The following is a 17,374-nucleotide window of genomic DNA, read 5'->3' as shown; positions in this document are numbered from 1 at the left end:
CTGCAGTAATCAGTGTAAGAAAAAACGATGCGCCAACTTACCTGCAAAGCCTTCTGGAAAAATCACACATTCAGGTCAAATCCTGAGTAGAGGCTAAAGCTGCAACTGGACAGTAAAAGTCGTACTTTTCAGTTTGGCACGAATGCAACACAATGATGAAAGTGAAAAAGCGAGAAAAAACCAGAGCAACTGGGCATTACATTCGACTTCTGTCCTCCTGCTAAATCTTCTTGAGATTTCACAGAAGAGATGAAGCAAACTAAGAAAGCAAAGTGCTTTTCAGTGTGGAACGTTTTCTTTGTCACTTATTGAAACAATACTGTGTTAGTATTACGTCACCTAGTGCAACTGCTTTTCTCTGTGGCACAGGATTCTTCTCATAAATGTTATAGATATGTGCTACTGCTTCAAAGGGTTGACCTCCAACTATTGCTTTATATAGTAAACAGCAAATCTAAATCTAAAAGTCAAATGTGGGAGCTGCGGTAGGCTTCAACTCATGAAAGGCATTCTGGGATAAACAATGTAGATATATCTGTAGCGCTGCTTTGTGATGATAACTACAAATACAATAGAATTATGTAGATGTTCCATGAAGGTTTCTCTCACTGAATCACTCTTTATAAATGTGAGTAAACGTAATAAGACTGTTATTACACCATGTGTTTTCAAAGCCTAATTGCAGGACACAAAGTTCATCCTGTGTGTGTGTGTGTTGACATGTTAATAAGGGCAAGTGAAGGAAAATGACAGGCCAACACTAAAACACACACTAAAGGGCACCTAGAGTCAAATGACTGTATTTGGGACGAAAAAAAAAAGGGGAAATGAAGGCTTCAAAGCATAGAAGATAAAAGTGCGTTTCCTCCAAAAGTGCGAGGTTTGCTGTGAGAGAGTCGGCTCTGAGGAGGATTTCTGATGACCTAACGTGCTGTTTTGTATGTTTCAGGGAGGACATAACAGAAGCCACTGTTCCATGGTGCTGTGTTTTTCTGGGATTTTTTATTTTTTATTCACACGTTGGGAAACGAACGCCCCTCTCTCAGCCGTTACCAAAGCCATTGCGTCTTTATAAACCCCTCCTCCTCCAAGAAAAAAGGTCATGCTTCTCCTTGTTTAGATTTGTACATTTGTTTTATACCTCATTTCTTTCTACTGTATTTTTGTATGTTTTTCTAAATAATAAATAAATAAATAAGCCAAAGAGGCCCAAATTATAATTCATGTTTGTGCAAAAATGTTCTTGTGTATAAATATATTTGTACACGTGTGCAGCTTCGGAGCCCCTCGGCGCACTAATAAGAAGCCGACATACGGGACTGCACTGAACATAACCCACGATTTCTTTCACAGTTCCCTTTTTTATAACCTTTTTTTTTTTGGAATCTTTTGTAAGATGTGATATTTATAACAATAAAAAGTGATTCACAATGTGTGTGGTTTTAATAATCAGTTATTCATAGCACAGCTGATTTGCATTCGACGACGCCCACAAAACTCCATAAAAACTGAAAATGACCACAAAACAGGTTCCTCAGCGTGGTGCGATTTAAACCTACAGTTTAACACTATGCTAAATTGGTTGCACTAGCTATAGAATTCCCATAATAGTTAGCTACATCGGTTTTGTACTTCCTAACATCAGGCACTAAGCACGTCTCGGCCAATTGACTACATCTGTAGTGAGGAGGAAACGGGCTCCATTTTACATTTGGCTCAAATGCTGCTTTAATGACATGAACTGGACTGTTTGGCACAGCTGGATATGGGAATTGAGCAACACTGAGCTCGGGTTACTGCCAAAGCAAAACCACATTTATTTTGTGTTAAAGTATCTTAGTGCCTTTAAGAAAAAAAAACAAAAAACAGAACACAACCATTCATGGCATTAATGTAATTTATATTTATGCATACATGCCTTTGCAGTTTCTTTTCCCCTTCAAAGAAAAAGCAAGTCCCAAAAACACCCCCCCACACACACACACTGTCTGAAAGCCACTTCTTCATTTCCAAAGAAATCGATCAGTTACAGGGAACACAGTGCTTTGAAGAAGTGAACAAACTGTTAATGTGATGGTGCAACTCAAATTTTCTCCATATGTCCAAAACCATTTTTGAGCTTTTAGGTCTAAAGAAAAACGAGGGGGGGAAAAAAAAAAAAAAAAAAAAAGACTTTGTCCACAATCATGGCACACTTAAATACCAATCGTCCCATTCCATTACGCACTGCCCACGTGACGCGAGTGTGTGATCATCTGCCCACTTTGCCCAGGCGGTGATCGGTCTTTGGGTCGGCGATGATGGCCTGCACGGCCACGATGGCCTCGTTGATTTTTGTCTGGAGCTCGCGCAGCTCCTCGATGTGCAGGAGCCGGAGGATACGGGCTGCTTCGTTCAGAGTGGCGTCTGGGGGTGAAAAGAAAACGTCTGCTGTTAATTATCAGGTTTAATATGAGGCTGGACATGCCAGGACCTGAGCTCTCACACAACAAGGGCTTTACTTTACATCTCTCTCTCTCTTTTTTCTGTTGTAAAATTGGTTCGTTGGCTCTCTCACTACCATGGTACCCTCGAGGTATCGCAGTAGTAACCCTTTGTACCTATTACAAGGTATTGTCAGTGTAACGTAGCATTAAAAATGACTTAAGGTACATAATTGGAACTTAAGGACTACTTCTGTACCTTTAATTATCTTTTTGAGGACCCTGAATGTAGTAAACTGAAACACATAGCATGCCACTTCCTGCAAGTTGAATCGTGACTGAACAAACAGCTTAGTTCACTTGGACTGAGATTGACACCAAGCTGCCACTGCTGGGCCCTTGAGGAAAGCCCTTAACCCTGAACTGTTCAGTTGTATAAATGAGATAAATGTAAGTGGGTCTGGATTTCATCTGACAAATGTGATAAATGTAAACTGATTAATCAAGACGATGTACTATACATACCTCCAGTGTCAAAGCCCAGGATGTGCTTGTCCAAAGTGACTGGCAAACCCTAAACAAGCAACAAAGAATCATATTATACATCAAAAATAATAACAATGCACCATTAATAGTAACCATTCATGTCAACAAGTTAATATCCCTGAAGATTTTAACTAGTTCTACACTTCTACAAACTGCAGGCTGTTCAATGCTCCTGCCCTGCGTGTGGCCACTGACCTCTTTTGACTTGCTGGCTTTTGCGATGGCTTCAGGACTCAAGCGTTCTTGGATGAGGATCCTAATGGCCTGGTGGATACAGAAAAATGGTTCAATAAAGCAGTTTAAATCAGAATTTGAACAGGTACAGGGAATGATACATTTCTCACCTTGAGCATCACCAGGTAGTCATCGTGTCTTTGAATTTTGAGAAGGTTTGCCAAGGCCATGACTCCAGCCTTAAAATCGGGATTGTTGCCTGGTGGAAATATGAAGGTGGTCATGGTTCGGATTTAGGCATTTGATGTTAGTTAGAGCTTGACAGTCAGTCAGTCAGAGAGAGAGAGAGAGAGAGAGAGGGAGGAAGAGAAAGAATCACAGGGGAAGAGAGTCACAGAGAAAGAAAAACAGACAAAGGAAGGGGCATGGTAACAATGAGAGACATGCAGAAGGAGATTCACAGTGGGAGAGAGAGAAGAGAGAAAGAGAGACTTTGATTAGAGAAGAGATAAAAGGAGGAAGCACTCACTGTCCAGGTTAATGAGAGGGTCGGCAGGTTTTTGTGTTGCGTTGGTCACCTCGGCTGCAGGTGCGCAGTTTCTGTATTTCTCTACTGCCGGAAACAAACACACTTCATACAAGTGCACATACTAATGTAAAGGAAAGAAAACGCTCTGCAGGTCTCTGGTTACTGCTGTGTGTTATCTTAGAAATGAAGAACTTCCCTCCTGAATCATTGCCATATGGTGAAAGGCAAAAAACCTGCCACAAATTCACTTTAAACAACGATCGCAAGAACGCAACTTGTAATATGCGTTCTAATCTGAAGATAAAACTGAAAGGAGGATCAAGTGTAAGGAAGGAGCAGTAATATACTTAAAGTCTGTTTCCACTTATTTTCCTGCATCATTGTGTGACCTCAAATCCACACAAAATTTCAGGGTCAATGTGTATAGAAAAGTTTACTCTCCTTTCAGTAGGTGCACGTTTGAGTTGTGAAATCTAAGGCAACACTGCCATCTAGTGGTCTGCACATTTACTGCCAAAACACATATGTAGACCTAGTGACATGGTAGATTCTTCAGAGGCGGATAATCGATAACAAATAATAAGCACAGGCAATAACAACCCCCACAGCCCAATATTTACACCATGATCAACTTGAACGTGTGTAGAAGTAAATTATTTTCTAACACTTTGGGTGTACCGGCACAGATACTCTATATTGGCAAAAGTTTTGGGACACCCCTTCAAATCATTGAATTCAGGTGTTGTTTTTCAGGGGGTTGGGCCTGACCCCTTAGTTCCAGTGAAAGGAACTCTTAATGCTTCCGCATGCAAAGACAGGCCAGTCAAATTCCTTCACACCGAACTCTCTCATCCATGTCTTTATGGACCTTGTTTTCTGCACTGGTGTGGAGTCATGTTGGAACAGGAAGGGGTCATCCCCAAACTGTTCCCACGAAGTTGAGCATGAAATTGTCCAAAATGTCTTGGTATGCTGAAGTATTAAGAGTTTCGTTTCACTGGAACTAAGCACCTGAATTCAATTATTTGGGGTGTCCCAAAACATTTGCCAATAGTGTTATTGTGCAAATGAGGAGCTGACCAGATATTCAGCTTTAAACCCACCATCATCAAAACAAATCTACACTCATGATGAGACATTGTAGACTTTATTTGGTTACTTTTCTTAATCGAATAAAAAACGTACCATTGTCAGCGTATTCAAACCGAACTGCGAGGCCGAGCAGCCAGTCGATGGACTCGCACCTTTCCTGAACGCTGAAAGGGCAGCTCACGTCTTGCAGATACTAACAAACAGGGAAAAAACACACAATACTAAAGAACAGGAGAAAGAAATTACTCAGACAACTAATCTGAAAATTACTCTTAAAGTCTGAGTAAACTTCTTCTAAAGGAAGAAATGGCGGTACTCAGAGAAACGGTGAGTCAAGAAAAAGCATGCTTCTAGATTTCACCTGATGATCTGCAACATCAAACATGAATGAATGATTAATGATCACTTCATGGTTATAAACATCAGTCCTTCCACGATCGCAGGAATGGACGCAAAATAGAGCAAAAAATATTTGAAGGAGTTTGGCAGATTTAGGCCGAGACGTGTCGTGTGACGTCATCACAAAGCGCAGATTCATTGCATCGAACTTGAGTACCGCAAACAAAGAAAGTAAATACATGTGTTTTGCTGTTGGTATTTAAGGAATTAGATAATTATATAAGCACCATTAAGGAGAGTACAGACAAAACTGTGTATTTATTTAGTACCTTTAAGTTATTGTGATTTAGCACAGCCTTTCATTATTATGATTTTATTTTTATTTGTATTTATTAGTTGGTTTTATATATACACATCTGTAGTTATATATATATATTTTTTTCTGTGTATACCCTTGGCACTTTTGTTATGTATTTGTTATTCAAGTATTAATTTAAAAAAATATATTATTTTTTAAAATCATAAAAAGAAAAAGTAATTATTCAAAATAAAAAAATAATAAATAAATAAATAAAATAATAAAATTATTTTCTTAATTAATTAATTAAGAAAATAATTTAAAAAAAAGGAAATACATGGTGATGGTTTAGGAATACTGGGGATGGTTTAAATGACGGATCTTGGGCTTGTGATTTTGCCAATTTAAGATTTCCGAAAAAAATAAATAAATAAATAAAAAGATGGTGATATATTTTCATCACGTTTCCATTTCCATGTTTCCAAGCCCGAGTCTGAACAGATCAGATCTTTTTAAAACAAGCTACCTGGTCACTTCCTTGAAAAACTTGTCCCTTTTTCAACCAGTTGACTTAAGCAAAAAAAAAAATAATAATTTTTTTACCTACATTTAAATAGTAAAATATCTAAACAAGCTCAAGAGCCAGGACCCTGTACCTGGGACGCTACGATATTTTTCAATTCGCTGAAATACTTTGCTGCGTCCAGACCACAAACTTCTGTTGTAGATATTGGTCAAAATAGCCAAGCTTTAACTTCAGTTTAAAAATAAAAAATACAGATAAAATGGTTATAAATAGCTAGATACGCGAATAAAGACTTTAACTAGCTATGTTTCAACCAGTTCTGTCAAATTGCTCATTTACCCCTATAAAAAAATCACAAACACTAAATTAAAATTCATTTCATTCTGGACATTTGAATACTGATGATGATCTCCTCATATTCCTGTTCTTGCCTGATCTGTTTTTCTGCTGATGCCTCAAGGTTCGACGTGTTGCGCTTTCTGAGATGCTTTTCTGCACAGCATGGTTGTAAAGTCTGATTATTTGACTACCTGTAGCCTTCCCGTCATCCTAAACCAGTCTAACCATTCACTCCCGACCTCACATCTGCTCATCGACGAGGTGGTGGTTTTTGTTTTCCGCACCAATCTGTAAACTCTGGAACAGGATTCACCTTTTCAAAAGACTTGGGCCATTCAGAGCTCGAGATGTTCCTGAGGTTTCCACGATCCTCGATTTTATAATGTCGGATTTTCTGATCCTCCAGCCATACGATGAAATTTCTGAACTCTGTTTCATCTGGGTGTGAGAGAGAGAGGGGGGGGGTGATTAGCTACAAGCACAGAGATTATTAAGTAATATTAAGCCAATCTGTAAAAATTGTATCATGGGGTTTGGTTTTGTTTGAGCATGGTTAATGGTTTTTATCTTTGCAGAAAATAAATTTGGACATGCAGATGTATTTATCATATGCAAATGACGATAAAGATCCCTGTGAATGAGCGGTTACCATGGAAACGAGCGTGGGGATATACACTGCTCAAAAATAAATTAAAGGAACATTTTGAAAACACATCAGATCTCAAGGGGAAAAAATGTCATGCTGGATTTCTATACTGATTTGAACTGGGTAATGTGTTAGGAACGAAGGGATGCCACATCGTTTGATGGAAATGAAAATGATCGACCTACAGAGGGCTGAATTTAAAGACGCCCCGAAAATCAAAGTGAAAAAATGATGCAGCAGGCTAGTCCATTTTGCTGGAATTTCATTACAGCAACTCAAAATGGTACTCAGTAGTGTGTATGGCCCCCTGTGTGTTTGTATGCATGCCTGACAATGTAGGAGCATGCTCCTAATGAGACCACTGATGGTGTCCTGGGGTATTTCCTCCCAAATTTGGACCAGGACATCACTGAGCTCCTAGACTGTCCGAGGTGCAACCTGGCGGCGTTGGATGGACCGAAACATAATGTCTCAGAGGTGTTCTATTACAGTTAGGTCAGGCGAGCGTGGGGACCATTCAATGGTATCTATTCCTTCATCCTCCAAGAACTGCCTGCATACTCTCACCACATGAGGCCAGGCATTGTCGTGCACCAGGAGGAACCCAGGACCCACTGCACCAGCGTAGGGCCTGACAATGGCATCACAATACCTGGTAGGGTGCCATTGTCTAGCCCGTAGAGATCTGTGCATCCATCCATGGATATGCCTCCCAAGATCATCACTGACCAACCACCAAACCGGTCATTCTGAATGATGTTACAGCCAGCATAATGTTCTCCACGGCTTCTCCAGACCCTTTGACGTCTGTCACATGTGCTCAGGGTGAACCTGCGCTCATCTGTGAAAAGCACAGGGTGCCAGTGGCGGACCTGCCAATTCTGGTGTTCAATGGCAAATGCCAATCGAGCTCCATGGTGCCGGGCAGTGAGCACAGGGCCCACTAGAGAAGGTTGGGCCCTCATGTAGTCTGTTTCTGATTGTTTGGTCAGAGACATTCACACCAGTGGCCTGCTGGAGGTCATTCTGGCAGTGCTCAACCTGTTCCGCCTTGCACAAAGAAGCAGATACCGTTCCTGCTAATGGGTTAAGGACCTTCTACGGCCCTGTCCAGCTCTCCTAGAGTAACTGCCTGTCTCCTGGAATCTCCTCCATGTTCTTGAGACTGTTCTGGGAGACACAGCAAACCTTCAGGCAATGGCACGTATTGATGTACCAACCTGGAGGCGTTGCAACCTCTGTAGGGTCCAGGTATTACCTCATGCTACCAGTAGTGACACTGACCCTAGCCAAATGCAAAACTAGTGAAAAACAGTCAGAAAAGATGAGTAGGGGAAAAAAATGTCAGTGACCTCCACCTTTAAAAACTCTTCCTGATTTGGGGGTCAGCTCTTTATTGTCCATCTAGTACACCTGTTGTTCATTTCATTAACGTCAAAGCAGCTGAAACTGATTAACAACTCCCTCTGCTACTGAACTGACCACATCAATATCCCCAAGAGTTTAAATGACCTGATGCTAAACTCTGATTAAAAGGCGTTCCTTTCATTTTTTGAGCAGTTTATTAACCTGGGATTTATGTCTCTTCCCTGAGTAGTGTCAGAACTGCTGTGATAGGAAACTAATCAACACTTTCGCGAATTCAGCAGCGTTGTGGAATAAAGACACACTTAAGGAAAATAACTGATATATATCCAGTTGAGGTTGAGCTGTGTATCAATCTACAGAAAAAAATCGAGTTTAATGAAGTTTCTGATGTATTAAAGTCCAGTGATTAAAACTGATTCGCACTTTCGACATTTGACCCGCGTCTACTGGCGCATGGACTTGGAGACCTGCCCTGATTGTTATTTCTGACCATTCACTTATCAAAATTCTTACCTGTGCAGTCAAAACCTGAAGGATTGTGATAATCTAAAGCCGTGAGCTTCCTACGAAACATCGTATGTCCAACCAAACAATTTAAAGTAAAGATTCCTAACACGTCGGATAAAGAGGCAATAAGCGGCTACGTAGGAATGGCTCGGCTAGCTGTGTGAAGCGAGCCACATTAATGAAAGGAGAGGATTTGTTCTGTAGTTGGCTTCCGGTTTCAAAATAAAGGTGCTGAAAAAAATATCAAAATGAAGGTCTGACACTTGATTATTATTATTATTATTATTATTATTATTAAACCCCATTGTTTTGTGAACACCATATTTAGAGTTAAATAATAGAAAATGTAAATATTATTTATGAGAAGACTTCAGTTGTGGTCCTTAGTGCCAGGATTGTAAGACGTGTCCATAGATGGATGTTTCAACAAGATAATAATCCCAAATGTACATCTGAATCAAGACTGCAGTGGAACAGCTTTACCTCTGACAGTTTTACAATGCACTGACACTGGAGACTCCTTTCATAATGAAACAAATATCTCCTTTATCAACTATGGATTAATTGTAGGTGTAGATGTTTCTTTCTGGCTATTAGCCTTTGATTTTGGAGAGCAGTCACCATACAAATCCAAGTACCCGACATAAAGTAGACGCCCTTATCAAGAGCGAATGATCACGTTTTATACAACTGAGCAGTCACGTTCAATTGGGTAAATGTCATTAACCTTCCATGGCGCTAGAGGGCGCTTGCGTCAAAGCACCCAGCGTGAAACTGCAGGCGTGGAAGTGCTGTAAAAAATCTCGGCCGCACGATATTTTCTCACACCCATATTCCGCCTACGGCTCTATAATTGGCTAATACTCAACCGTACGTTATTCTGATTGGTCGATTGTTTGTGAGCGTGAACAGGTAGCCAATCAGTGCACAAGAGGGTGGAGCGCGGCAACGGAATAAGGTGGAGAAAAAAAACCTTGCCCTAACACTGCGGATAGATAGATGCTCTGTGCAATCGATTACGCTAACTATATATACTGTAAGGATTCTATAGGCTTTTTGGAAGCAGTTATTTTCAGTTCACAAAATTTCGCACAAAAGCATTTGCATGCAAAGCTGGTGTTATGTTACAGATTGTTGATGGTAAAAATTGTCCTTTGTTTTTTTTTTGCCCGCCCCCTCCCCTTACTTTGTGTGCTAGTATGTTAGCCCTTTAGCCAATGCTACCCGAAAATATTCTAATATAACATATGGGTAGATAATTAGATTTTTTAAGTGTAAACAGTGAAGCTTGTTTGGATAATCACGGCCTCTCTGCTATTCTCAGTGAGTTTGTACTTTCAGCTTTAACATGGCGGAAAACAATGCAGAGGTAAGAAACGCGCTCGCGCACCAAACCCGCTCGCGCACAAACTCGCCTCTGACCCACACATGCTTGTTTTAATGCAGCCTCGTTAAACTGACAGGATTTATTATTATTATTATTATCATTATTATTTTTACAGTTCTTTTCTTAGAAAGAGTGTTAGCTTGCATTCATTTCAGTGCTTGTTCAATGACTGGAGAGATCATCTTAATGTACGTTACGGCAGAATTATGGTCAGTTTCAGTAGCACGACACTAATACTGCTAATAACAACGCATTTGAAAATGTTTCATACAGGATCATTAGGTTATATATATATATATTTATACTGTAAAAAAAACAATTTTCAGTTGACATGCATGCCTTTTTTTGCTGCTTGCTTCGCAAACACCGAGTTGCATGTGGTATTAAAGGAAAAGTCCACCCTGAAGCACATGAACTATGTTTATTTTCTGTTATTTCTGACGTGTCGGTTGATTCAGATGCCAGTCGTTTTCAGCTGGTGCTGGTTTTGTTATTGCTCTGAGAAGTAAAAGTGTTGGTGTCGCTCTGACGTCATCCGGTGGCAAGGCTAGGCGCCGCTACAGTGGTGGGTGTCACTGTCGATACTACTCGATCCGTATCGGAGACACGATTTGTACTGGGCATGCGCAGAAACTCGGGTTGGTGCTGCCAACACCACATTGTAACACTACACCGATCGGGCATAACTTTATGACCACCTGCCCCATCATGCACTGTGTATTCTGACACCTTTTTTTTTATCAGAACCAGCATTAACTTCTTCAGCAGTTTGAGCAACAGTAGCTCGTCTGTTGGATCGGATCACACGGGCCAGCCTTCTCTCCCCACATGTATCAGTGAGCCTTGACCGCCCATGACCCTGTCGCCGGTTCACCAATGTTCCTGCCTTGAACCACTTTTGATAGATACTGACCACTGCAGACCGGGAACACCCCACAAGAGCTGCAGTTTTGGAGATGCTCTGATCCAGTGGTCTAGCCATCACAATTTGGCCCTTCATCAAACTGGCTCAAATCCTTACGCTTGTCCATTTTTCCTGCTACTAACACATCAACTTTGAGGACAAAATGTTCACTTGCTGCCTAATATATCCCACCCACTAACAGGTGCCATGATGAGGAGATCATCAGTCTTATTCACGTCACCTCTCAGTGGTCATAATGTTATGCCTGATCGGTGTATATTATTAGTAGTATTATAACAACAGTATTATAAGTACTGTTGACACATTTCCGCACATGCGCAGTACAGATCGTGGAATGAAATCATCTCAAACATCAGGCTTGTGATATTGGGTGGAACGTACCGTCATCCCGAACTGTCGCAGGACGATTATAGTAAAAGGGAAACGAGGAAAATAAATCCTGCATGTCATTGCGCAGATTTTTATAATGTAAATGACTATATAGGTTGTTCAGGGTGGAGTTTTCCTCTAATATGAAAATTCAGCCAGCAGAGTAATTAACAATCGACAAAGAATACTAATATTTCATGATGCATATTATAATAATTGTTGTAAATAACTGCACCTTTGCACAACTAAATTCTCCTTCACTCTTTTCTCCAGTCAGCTCACTCTCCAGCTACGGTGGATAATAAAAAGTCGACACACCCTGTTGAAGGTTTTTTGTGATGTGAATGAGAACCAAGTCCAGTAATGTCAGATCTGTTTACACCTTTAATGGGAAATAGCAACCAACAAAATTCACCTGAAAAAACAAATGAAAACATTTAAGGAAGAAAAAGAAAAAAATTGGCTGGTTTGTGCCCCCATTTATAATATGGTGCTCAAATTGAACCAAAAATGTTCAAATTAGTATTAATTACCACACATCCGTCATCCGTGAAGTGATCCTGATTAACCGCAAATAAATATCCTATCGGATTTCTTTCCCATCTTCTTGGTTTCAACGGACTGTTGAAGCCATGGTTCGTAAAGAGCTTGCAAAGCATGTCAGGGATCTCATTGTTGAAAGGTATTTATTAGGAGAGGGTTACAAAAGAATCTCCAAGACATTAGCTGTACCATGGAGCACCGTGAGGGCCATCATCAACAAGTGGAAGAAGTGGGGCACCACAGTGTCGTTACCAAGAACAGGACGTCCTTCCAACATTGACAAAAGGACAAGACGAAAACGTATCAGGGAGGCTGTCGAGAGACCTACGGCAACTTTAAAGGAGCTGCAGGAATATCTGGCAAGTACCGGTCACTCCCTGCATGTGACACGTCTCTTGTATTCTTCACATGTCTGGGCTATGGGGTAGGATGGCTAGACGGAAGCCATGTCTCAGGAAAAAATATATATATATAAACATGCATACATTTTTGCCAAACCATGTGGAGAAATGTGTTATAGATCCTTTTGGGTATAAAACATATGAATGTTGCCAAAAGGACAGCTTAACATGCAGTGAACACCACAGCCAAGCATGAAGCATGGTGGTGGCAGCATCATGCTGTGTGGCTGTTTCTCTTCAGCTGGGACTGGGGCTCTAGTCAATTTAAACAGCTGAAGATGAGGAAAGATTTCCCCCTTCCTGGAAACCCAAAGCACTAACCATGGTTTTTTTTTTTTAACCCCTCAAAATGTTTTTATTTATATTTTTCTCTTGCATTTTGTTGGTTGCTGTATCACACTAAAAGTGGAAAAAGATCTGACCTCATTTGTCTTGGTTTCATTTCTTTTACATCACAAAAACACCCTACACCTTTAACAGGCGTGTTTAGACTTCTTATATCCGCCGTACCTGTGAATGTTAATCTGCATGAGGAATCTTGACATGAGGCTTATATTTTCTTAGCTTAACACTTTCTCTCTTAAGCCAATAACAATACGTTGATGTTTTTTTTTTTTTTAAACTGTTTTCTCCATTCCAGAACGTCAGTAGCGTGACAGAGGAACGTCAGAAAGAGACGGAGACGCCATTAGGTAAAGCACGACACGCAACGTCAACACAACAGGCAAATAATAAACAATTACCAGGAGATAAACTCAGTAAGTAAAATGATTATGGTGACAAGAAGGAACGTTAACGCTTTGTGTTGCTGTCTCTATAACGGAAATGAACATGTGGACAAAATATGTCATGCATAACGGTTTGAAAGATGGGATAAAAATATTTAGTGGTTTATTACAAACATCCGCTCAGTTGTAGGTTGTACCAATATGCGCCTTCATTTTTGCTGGGAACATTAGGTACATTTTGTCGGGAACATGTATTCTTATTTGCCAGTCGCTGCTGGGCACCAAAATTGAAAGGTACGTCTGCGTAATATTGCTTCCTGTTTACAAAACAAAGGACCACTTCTGAGACCATCTGAAGCGGCCCTAATAATTCGACTAGTCATTACAGAGAGTCTGCTCTTATTGCACTGAGCTTGCAAGGCTTTTGAGTTCAGATCCAAACTAAGACGATTCAGCATCAGCACAGAACAAATAATAGAATTTATCCCTGGATTATTGCACTAACTGTAGTAGCTATGAATGAAGCATTTAATTGTATATTTTCCAGAGTATAAACATATGTTTTCACAGTGTTATATTATAAATATGTTTTGGGACATCCCCCCAAATTCAGGCGTTGTTTTTCAGGGGTTGGGCTCGGCCCCTTAGTTCCAGTGAGAGGAACTCTTAATGCTTCAGCTTCATACCAAGACATTTTGGACAATTTCATACTTCAAACTTTGTGGGAACAGTTTGGGGATGACCCCTTCCTGTTCCAACATGACTGCACACCAGTGCACAAAGCAAGGTCCATAAAGACATGGATGAGAGAGTTTGGTGTGAAGGAACTTGACTGGCCTGCACAGAGTCCTGACCTCAACCCCACAGAACAGCTCTGGGATGAATTAGAGCGGAGACTGCAAACCAGACCAAAACTGGGACGTCTGCCTTTACATGCACATGAATGTAATATGGAGTTGTCCCACCCTTTGCAGCTATAACATCATCATCTCTTCTGGGAAGGCTTTCCACAAGGTTTAGGAGTGTGTTTATGGGAATTTTTGACCAGTCCTCTAGAAGCGCATTTGTGAGGTCAGCCACTGATGTTGGACGAGAAGGTCTAGCTCGCAGTCTCTGCTCTAATTAATCCAAAGGTGTTCAGGACTCTGTGCAGGCCAGTCAAGTTAGTGTACATGGCAATATAGTGTACATGGTATTATGGAATTTACTGCCTTTTGATTTGCTATTATTTTTCTGTTAGTTTTGTTTTGGCGTCTATTGTAGTGAAAGTGTCATGTTAATAGTAATAATTCTGACTTTTGAGATTAAAATGATATTTACTGATTTTACAGATGTTTATCGAATAGAATCTTATTTCCCTCCCTTCTGAACTTTTGTCACTGATCACAGACGCTTGTTTGTTCATTGTTCGTTCCTAGGTGCCGAGGTTCCTAGATCCGATTCGTCCAAGCAGGGCGTCGAGGAAGACGAGCTGGACGGGCTTCCTGTTTTTGGAGCGGATGAAGAAGAGGGTGATATGGAGAGCAGCTCCACTCAGAAAGACAAGCGGACTGATGAAAAAGATGATAATGAAAACAGTAACAGTGTCTCGCCTAAAGATAACGAAGCAGGCAAGTTGCTGCAGATGGTGCAGATAACCTGATGTTTCTTTTAAGATAAAGACTACCTACATAGGCAGTATGGCTGGGTTTTTTTCCCTCCAACTAGCTAAACCTTCTGTCCTCCAGCAGCTGATGATAAGGGGCTAATTGTTTTCTGCAAATCCAAGGCAAAAAATTAATTTGTAGGTTATATCTAGCTAAACCGATATCTAAAAGTTTGTGATTGTTCCTCTACCAGCTTTTAATTTATCCCAAGATTGCAGCCACAGAGATAAATCTGGCCTGATCTTTGTAGTTTTATCAAATCTTGTGTTTTCTAGTAATTTTACATGTCATTCTTGGGGTCCCTGGTCATGAACATAAAGCCAGGGTTTCTTTATTTATATTTGAAGAAATAATTTTTTCTCAATATTTGAATTATTGAATTTATTTGTCTGATATGTTGTGTGTTAAATGTTTGCTCTGGTTTATTCCAGTTGAAGGTGTGCAGCACTCTCAGCCGGAGGACAGACCCTCACAAAACGAAGGCAGTGTAAGTTATAAAACAAGCCTGTTGTGCTTGTTGGATTTATTGTTTATATATTTAGATTTTTGTTTTTCAGTGTAATGTAAAATCACATTTTAATCGCATGGATACACCGATCAGGCACAACATTCTGAGCAGTGACAGAGTATCTCCTCATCATGACACCTGTTAGTGGGTGGGATATATTAGGCAGCAAGTCAACATTTTGTCCTCAGAGTTGATGTGTTAGAAGCAAGAAAATTGGGCAAGCGTAAGGATTTGAGCGAGTTTGACGAAGGGCCAAATTGTGATGGCTAGACCACTGGATCAGGGCATCTCCAAAACTGCAGCTCTTGTGGGGTGTTCCCGGTCTGCAGTGGTCAGTATCTATCAAAAGTGGTCTAAGGAAGGAACCGTGGTAAAGCGGCAAGAGGGTCATTGGCAGTAAAGGCTCATTGATGCATGTGGGATGCGAAGGCTGGCCCGTGTGATCCGATCCAACAGATGAGCTACTGTTCAAATTGCTGAAGAAGTTAATGCTGGTTCTGATAGAAAGGTGTCAGAATACACAGTGCATGACGGGTCAGGGCAGTTTTGGTAGCAAAATGGGGACCATTTAAGACAATATTATGCAGGTGGTCATAATGTTATGCCTGGTCTGTGTATATTTTTTGTAGAAACTGATCCAACGTATTAGGTCGTTTTTATTTGTTTTTAATTTCCAAAGACATTGAATAATGAGCGTATATTTATACTGTGTTTCCTTGACCAGGCATCATCACAGGAAAAAGGAAGCCGAGAGGAAATCCTGCATTCTCCGTTGAAGAAAATAAAGGATGAGCCCATAGATGAGGACTATGATAAAGCGCTCATCAGTTCTTCGCACTCAGACATCAGCCGTGTTAAAGAGGAGCTCGAGAATGGAGATCATGAGGTAAGGCTTATTTGATTAATTTTTTTCCGCTTTTGTGTCATGTAATAATTTCCAAGTGTAAATGAATTTGCCAAATCTGAAGTTGCTTGCAGAACGGATACCTGAAAGCAAGCACAGCTCTGGAATGTGTATTTAGGTGGAATTATTTAGGTGTATTATTAGCATGTAGTAGCACGCAGCATCTTCAGAATTATCGGCACTATGTTAGTAAAAGGCCAAAACCTTTGATTTTCACACCAGCACAAAGAGACCTGCTATGAGGGTAGGATGCTGCCTTCCTTAGTACAGGTTCCCCACAGTGACACAAATAGTCCTGCCATTGTATTGCCTAAACCCCTAGAGGCAAGGGCACTACCTAATGCACTGCAGGGACATGTGGGCTGTCACTTTGTCCAAATCTCTCCATTCTCACAGAACTCTCTGTTCCTCAGTCACTTCCAGTCCTTGGAACTTGTAGAAATGTTCAGGTGGATGCTCACTTAGAACCACATTTAAGTCTCATAAACAAGCACCAGTATTCATTAATAAGAGCATTCTCCTGCCTGTTTACAGTCAGTGACATAACAAAACATCCCAAACACAAAAACATGTAACTGAACACTTGTGTGGTGTCGCAATTGCTTTTTGGTTCAGATCACTTACACTACATTGCATACACCAGCAGATGGTACTTTGTGTCAGTGGTGCAGCTGGAATAAGAAGTGCACGAGTGGTAAAAGCATAGTCCGTATGTGACGTCAAAGTAGGGCGATAAAAATAATAGTGGTTACAGACTCCCAATTCACCCTACTCTACAAGACATATTACCATATTCCCAGGCCTGAGAAGCCTGTAAGTAATACATCCCCGCCCCCCCCGAGTTATTTCGAGCTTTAAAATCCAGCCTCTATCTGAAGAGGTCTTATATTTTCATTTAGCGAGACAGCACAGTGGTTGCCTATATGAAGCATCATGGGTAGAAATTTCACGTCATTTGCCTTAAGTGGGTATGCAATCTGACGCTGTGTAAAGTGACTCATGTGCCAGGGATTCTAAATCAGGGCACAGGCATGCTCAAGGAGCAGTCTCTGTTGTGGCCATTAAAAAAATTGCACAAAACTATGTTGGATAAGATCTGGATGTGGTTTGGGAAAGCAACTATAGATAGACCATCAGCGACCATGGATGCAGTAGCTTGTCAATAACTATTGCATT

The 17,374-nt window shown here is 40.7% G+C and overlaps 3 protein-coding genes across 8 annotated transcripts in view; 2 read left to right on the top strand and 1 right to left on the bottom strand.

The window, feature by feature from the left end:
- nid2a (nidogen 2a (osteonidogen)) overlaps window positions 1-1,435 on the top strand; it is a 52,388-nt gene extending 50,953 nt beyond the window's left edge. For all 3 annotated transcript variants that reach the window (XM_058398747.1, XM_058398746.1, XM_058398745.1), the window contains one exon: window positions 950-1,435. The gene's annotated coding sequence lies outside the window, so the exon portion shown is untranslated. The remainder of the gene's footprint in view (window positions 1-949) is intronic.
- Window positions 1,436-2,120: 685 nt separating this feature from the next.
- Window positions 2,121-8,969, bottom strand: rtraf (RNA transcription, translation and transport factor). 2 transcript variants are annotated; one of them, XM_058398748.1, is made up of 8 exons: window positions 8,794-8,969; window positions 6,580-6,704; window positions 4,858-4,957; window positions 3,673-3,756; window positions 3,314-3,402; window positions 3,165-3,233; window positions 2,949-2,997; window positions 2,121-2,406 (listed from the first exon to the last, which is right to left on the bottom strand). In XM_058398748.1, the coding sequence occupies exons 1-8, from the start codon at window positions 8,852-8,854 to the stop codon at window positions 2,252-2,254; spliced, it is 732 nt and encodes a 243-aa protein (XP_058254731.1). In that variant the 5' UTR covers window positions 8,855-8,969; the 3' UTR covers window positions 2,121-2,251. The 2 variants fall into 2 exon arrangements, with proteins under 2 accessions (XP_058254731.1, XP_058254732.1); XM_058398749.1 differs by having other exon boundaries at window positions 3,673-3,753.
- Window positions 8,970-9,756: 787 nt separating this feature from the next.
- Window positions 9,757-17,374, top strand: part of si:ch211-266o15.1 (zinc finger MYM-type protein 4) — a 32,981-nt gene continuing 25,363 nt past the window's right edge. For 2 of the 3 annotated variants that reach the window (XM_058399780.1, XM_058399777.1), the window contains exons 1-6: window positions 9,757-10,156; window positions 11,742-12,370; window positions 13,053-13,104; window positions 14,559-14,750; window positions 15,218-15,273; window positions 16,019-16,180. In XM_058399780.1, the coding sequence (XP_058255763.1) occupies window positions 12,101-12,370; window positions 13,053-13,104; window positions 14,559-14,750; window positions 15,218-15,273; window positions 16,019-16,180 (732 nt within the window). In that variant the 5' untranslated portion in view covers window positions 9,757-10,156; window positions 11,742-12,100. The remainder of the gene's footprint in view (window positions 10,157-11,741; window positions 12,371-13,052; window positions 13,105-14,558; window positions 14,751-15,217; window positions 15,274-16,018; window positions 16,181-17,374) is intronic. The other variant, XM_058399778.1, reaches the window with a different exon arrangement.

Source organism: Hemibagrus wyckioides, linkage group LG09 (assembly GCF_019097595.1).
Source record: "Hemibagrus wyckioides isolate EC202008001 linkage group LG09, SWU_Hwy_1.0, whole genome shotgun sequence".
Taxonomy (NCBI): Eukaryota; Metazoa; Chordata; class Actinopteri; order Siluriformes; family Bagridae; genus Hemibagrus; species Hemibagrus wyckioides.
Note: the sequence above shows the minus strand (reverse complement) of the source record. Positions and strands in the feature narration are given on the sequence as shown.